At 42.1% G+C, this 5,309-nt stretch overlaps 1 protein-coding gene across 1 annotated transcript; it reads right to left on the bottom strand.

The window, feature by feature from the left end:
• Positions 1-4,177: 4,177 nt before the first annotated feature.
• Positions 4,178-5,098, bottom strand: LOC310862050 (cytosolic 5'-nucleotidase 1A-like; the record flags this gene model as incomplete). The annotated part of the gene is made up of 1 exon (XM_083769786.1): positions 4,178-5,098. One exon carries the CDS (start codon positions 5,096-5,098, stop codon positions 4,178-4,180), a length of 921 nt encoding a protein of 306 aa, XP_083625912.1.
• Positions 5,099-5,309: the final 211 nt, after the last annotated feature.

Here is a 5,309-nt window from a genome sequence, read left to right as displayed (position 1 = left end):
TGGCCTCACCCCCCGAACCCACCTCACCCCTGCCCACTTTGACAGGCTGGGATGGCTTAGGGTCGACGACAGAGTACAGCATCTTGCAATGGGTCTGGTCCACAAGATTCGATACACCACCAAGATACCCATGTACCTGTCTAAATACTTCCTTAATGTAAACGAAGTCCACACCCACAACACCAGAGGGAGTACAACAAACCATGTACAACCCAGATTCGGCACAAACAAGGGACTAAATTATTTTCGCTCCTATGCCACCAAAATGTGGAACGCCCTACCAACAGTCATTAAGACATGTGAATCCCTTGACTCCTTCAAAACCGCTCTCAAAGGGCACCTACGGATGGCTGCAATTCGAAACTGGCCTCTGTAGAATCTGAATCCCCCCCACCGCCCACCCCTTTTCCCCCTCACTGTATATGTATCCTTTCCCTTTTTGCTTCCTATATGATGAATTCCTGTTCTGTTCTTTAACTACATAGAAGTGTCTATTTGTAAATGTTTTGATGAATTGAACAATGTGGACCCTGTTGTAAACAAGTGTAATGCTTAATTGGGTCGTCCACTCACAGTTAACAGTCTTTGTATTGAGTTTGTGCCTAAAATGTACTGTAAATCCTACAAACTGTTAATAAATATTTCAATCAATCAATCAAAAACTGGGTGGAATTTCAACGAGCAGAATCCTACAAACATATATTCGGCCTGTATGTTCGTAGGATTTTGCTGCAGTTTCAAAAAAGGGATGACAAATACCCCCTCCAACCCCCTAGATGGTGTCACTGTTTGCTGGTCTCCCAGTCAACGTTTCACCAATGTATTCTTTTTGGTATTCGTATTGTTATTATTAATGTTGCTAATTAGTAATTATCATAGTACAGTATGTGTGTGCTAGATTACATTGACTCCTACGGTGTGACGGAGCCTGTCAGAGTCTATGGTGAATATAAATGGTTGCTAAGCTAGCGCTATTGGAAGGTGGGCATGGTAAGTGAATAAGCTATTCAGGGGCTGGAGGGAGACTTCTTCCAAGCTAGTCTTAACTCTCAACGGTCAACAAACATTGATGAGACCATAAATTATGGTAAGCTAGCTTTGAATGAGACTTATCAAGGTGCATGGCAGGCAAAAAAAAAGTTTAATATGGAGCACAAATTGAAACAATATAGTAGTGTGCGTCCCTGCTTTGTCTCTCTCCCAGCAGGGGGTGCTTGGCCTGAAATACATTGACCTGGTCCAATAAAAAAAAGTTATCCCAACCTGAACAGTGAAAAGAAAAAGAGAGATGAGCTTATGAGATGGATAGTGTACTTGATCAGGTTGAGTGCAAATGGGACAGTCTACAGTATACTCTCGACAAGGGGACCCAGGGAAAGTGGAATCATGTACTCATGCTCAAAAAACCCATCCAAGCTGCCTTGTTTCTTGACTCTCTCAGACTCAATGGGGAAGAGCATAGCATTTCCATCAAAGCCCACTCTCAGCAGGGTGTCACTAAACTCTCAGGTGAAAGCATTGTGGAAGTGGGAATGACAACTTGAATTGCATTTTATTGCTCAAATTCATCATCTTCATTTCATTAGTAAAAGTTGTCATGATAAACTAAATACCACAATAGGATATGACATACAGAAGTAAAAGATGATGATCAGTGCTGCTAACCTACATGATAGACTGGCTTAATTGTTTCTGCCAGGCTGGATGACCGAAGGCCCAGAGACTATCTTTTGCACCTGTCGGTCTGCTTGTCTATCCATGAGCAGCTAATCTCTGGCACTGCTGGACCAATCAGTGTGAATATTGGCACACACATTTTGGCCTATACCTCTTGAACTATATAGGCAGTATATTAAAACGTATTTTTCACTGGAATACTTTTCTCATGGCGCAACTCCAAGGAAGTTGATCAGTTATCAAACATCTAAACTTTGACTAATTATCAATAAGCAACAACAACAAAAAACACTAGCCTACATCATCAATGCAACATACCCAAATTGTAATCGCATGTTGAGGGGCCTATCAGAGCAAAATTCTCCATATCTGGCAATATCCTGACGGCTGCACCTCACTACCGACACAGCCCTCCAGGCAACCTGGCCTGGTGGAGGTATGCTCTCAGTTGAGCAAACTTTTCTAGGTTAGGCTAGCCTAAGACCATTCCCATGATCTTCCAATCAGCACTGATCCAAAAGTTAAACATCAAATCAAATCAAACTTTATAATGGAGCACATTTAAAACTGTGAATCAAAGTTGTACAAAATGGAGGATTCATTTTTACGTCCGGATACACCATCCAGGACAGGCTTCAGACACGCCTCATCAGACTTGGCTCAGTTGTAGGCTACTAAACTAAATAAAAAGAAGAAAACATTGCAATTGAGAAAAACAAGGCAGAACATTACACAAATGAAAAAACAAAAACAAAAAACCCCCACAATGGATCAGCAATAATACACGTAAAGAGGCCAGGAAAAAATGTGAGTCTTGAGTGAAGATTTAAAAGCCTCTATGAACTGGGTCAATCTTTTATGGAGGGGTAGGCTATTCCAGAGCCTGTGGGAAGCCACAGCAAAGTCCCAATGTTTTGTTTAGAACTAGAATATTGTTATATTATTTTAAAATAACTTGATTACTAATGCAACCATCACTGAAGTCTGTCTTTAGTTCTAGCCAATGTGCAACACAGTGGATCAGCCAAGGCGCATGTCACAGGGAAGACTCCATGACGTTTTCCCAAATCTTGTGGCATCTCAATCAGCACTAAACCCAATTAGATTGACCTTCCATCTTGGAATGCCATTTGATACCATTACCATCTAAGATCTAAGCTTCTACTCGTTTTTGCTGCTTCTGCAATTCTATCAACAGGGACAAGACATAATTAGCTACACAATCTTTGGAACCAGCATTTAACAGCAAGCTTTGCTGTGGATCGCTTGCTGACCCGACTCTTTCTTGACTTCTAATCAACCAAGAACCAAGAGTCACTACTACTATATGGATTTACCGACCGTCGGACTTACCGATTGAGCGGCCGATCTGCCGACCGGTCGGGTCTTTTGGATTTTGCCCTTGCTGGCTATATGGGTACAAGTGAAATACAATTGTGTGAGGTCCACAAAGTAGGCCCTAACCCTAGACTGTGCTAACAACAGAGTAATAATAAAAAAGAAAAACTAAGATACGAATAAAAAGGAAGCCTTAAACAGTACCCATATATAACAGGGCAGGGAGAAGAAGTGTGTGTATAAATGAAGCATATATTGTAAATGTCCATTTAGCTGTAGAAAAACATGTGTATTGTATATGCTATATGGCAAGAAAAACAGCCATATAGTAACAGTACCTGTTCTATACTGAAAGTAGCAAGTACGGTAGTCAATATATCAACATGACCTATGTGCAAGATACTGTGTATCTATATATTAACAGTTTCCCTGAATTGATTATACTATAGCAGCAGTGATAACATTCTGTACATTGTGCAATGTTGGGTTGATCACTCCGTGCAAGACTAGAGTTCCTCAGCGTCAACCAACATAATTTTTTTTATTGTTTCTTGTGTGCTTTGTTTTTTCTTTGTTTTTTGTCTCATCTACATGTCCCTGTTTATGATGGCTGCCTGATGAAAGCGTTTTCCAAAACCTAGATAGAGCCTTGAGGTGTGAGACACCTCACCTTCCCAGCCCGCATCATATCAAACGGACAGATTTCAGGGAGTTGCTTGGCTTCCACGATCCATGATTCTTTTCAATCCAACAATGGCGTCAGGGGCTCCGTATGCCACTGCCCCTAAGCTGTGGGAGGTTTCAGAGTAGAAGGACTTCAAGATTTTCTCAGATTTTCCTTGCTACCTTGCCTTCTTTGCATAATCATGTCAGGTCCTCAAGTGATATGCCCACCAAGTTGAAGCTGCTCACCAGTCACCAGTCTAATCCACATGACTCAACAGTACTGCACTTTAACTTTTTACGTTTGTTGCATTCGTCGGTCCCTCAGCCTTCTTAGGAATTATCTGCGGCTCTTCTTTCAGTTTGGCTATTATTGGTTGTCATTTCGCAGGGGTTGTAGGCTCATGTTCATTATAGCATTTCTTTTTACTTTTTGTTTGTTTTTACTTTAATGCAACCAGATAATATGCTAAAGCAGTCATGTTCGGAATACATAGGTTTATGGATTTTGCCTTGTTACTTGCATGATTTCCCTAGACAGCTTAATGTTGAACATTTCATCATTGAATAAGATGTGTGGTCTTATTTTCTTTATAAGTGGCCCTTTGGGGGCCCCAGCCGCGATGAGAACCTCGTCGATCTCCAAGCCACAGCTCCTTAGTGTTTTAATGACACGGGCCCCTGAGCTGGCTCCACTGTGCTCCGAGACCAGGAAAGTGCGAATGGGACAGTGATCACGCTCATTCTTGGCATAGAACTTCTTCTGGAGTTTCCCCAGAGCCTCCAGAAAACTCTTAAGGGGAATCTGGGCAAGTGATTGAATTCCCTCATTTTTCCTCTTGTACTCAAGGAACCTGTCCAAGTGTCCTTGTTTCATCTGGGCAGAATCTTCAGAGAAGAGCATAGCATCTCCGTCAAAAGCCACTTTAAGCTGGGTGTCACTAAACTCTCTCTCTCTATCCTGTGAAAACATTGTGGCAGCAGCAATGCCTGCTTCAATTGCCTCTGTAACTTTCTCAGGGTCCTTGGAAAGGTAAAGGTTGGTATTGTAAGCCTTCAGGTAGCTGATGGGACTCTGCCCCCCAGTCATGCAGAATCTCTCTATGGTCAAATTGTAATGATTGATGCTGTTTATGAATCGGACTGCAACTTGGGCATGGCTGTTAGTCATCAGGACAATGTCAAACAACTCCTCACTGTCTGGGTAGAGTTCCCTCAGCCTCACGTTGACTGTCATCAATGCCTTGACAAATGGCATTGAATCTCCTGGCATCATAATATCGTTTTCATGCTCCACTTGATAGGCTATGTATTTCTCTACTCCTTCGTTCTCATAAATCTGCCTTTCTGTTACCATGTTGAACAAGGTGCGGGGGGAGACGGCTACAGTAATTGCAGAGTCGGGGTTGGGTGGTAACATTGTTTTTGTTTCACTAAAGAAGGCTTTTCTTGCAGCATATTCCTTATCCTCAATCATTTTAAACACTTTGAAGGTATTGGCAAGAGCACTAATAACTTCTTTCTGACACAGCAAGCTTTGCTTCACACTGAGACCTTTACAGCCGTGACGTGCCTTTTAGAAACCAAATTCATCAACACCGCAACGTCACCTTGTGACGTCACAAACAGCA

This window comes from Protomyctophum parallelum, assembly GCF_964188405.1.
Source record: "Protomyctophum parallelum genome assembly, chromosome: 7".
NCBI lineage: Eukaryota > Metazoa > Chordata > Actinopteri > Myctophiformes > Myctophidae > Protomyctophum > Protomyctophum parallelum.
The sequence above is the reverse complement of the archived record's forward strand: the minus strand, read 5'-3'. Positions and strand labels throughout refer to the sequence as shown.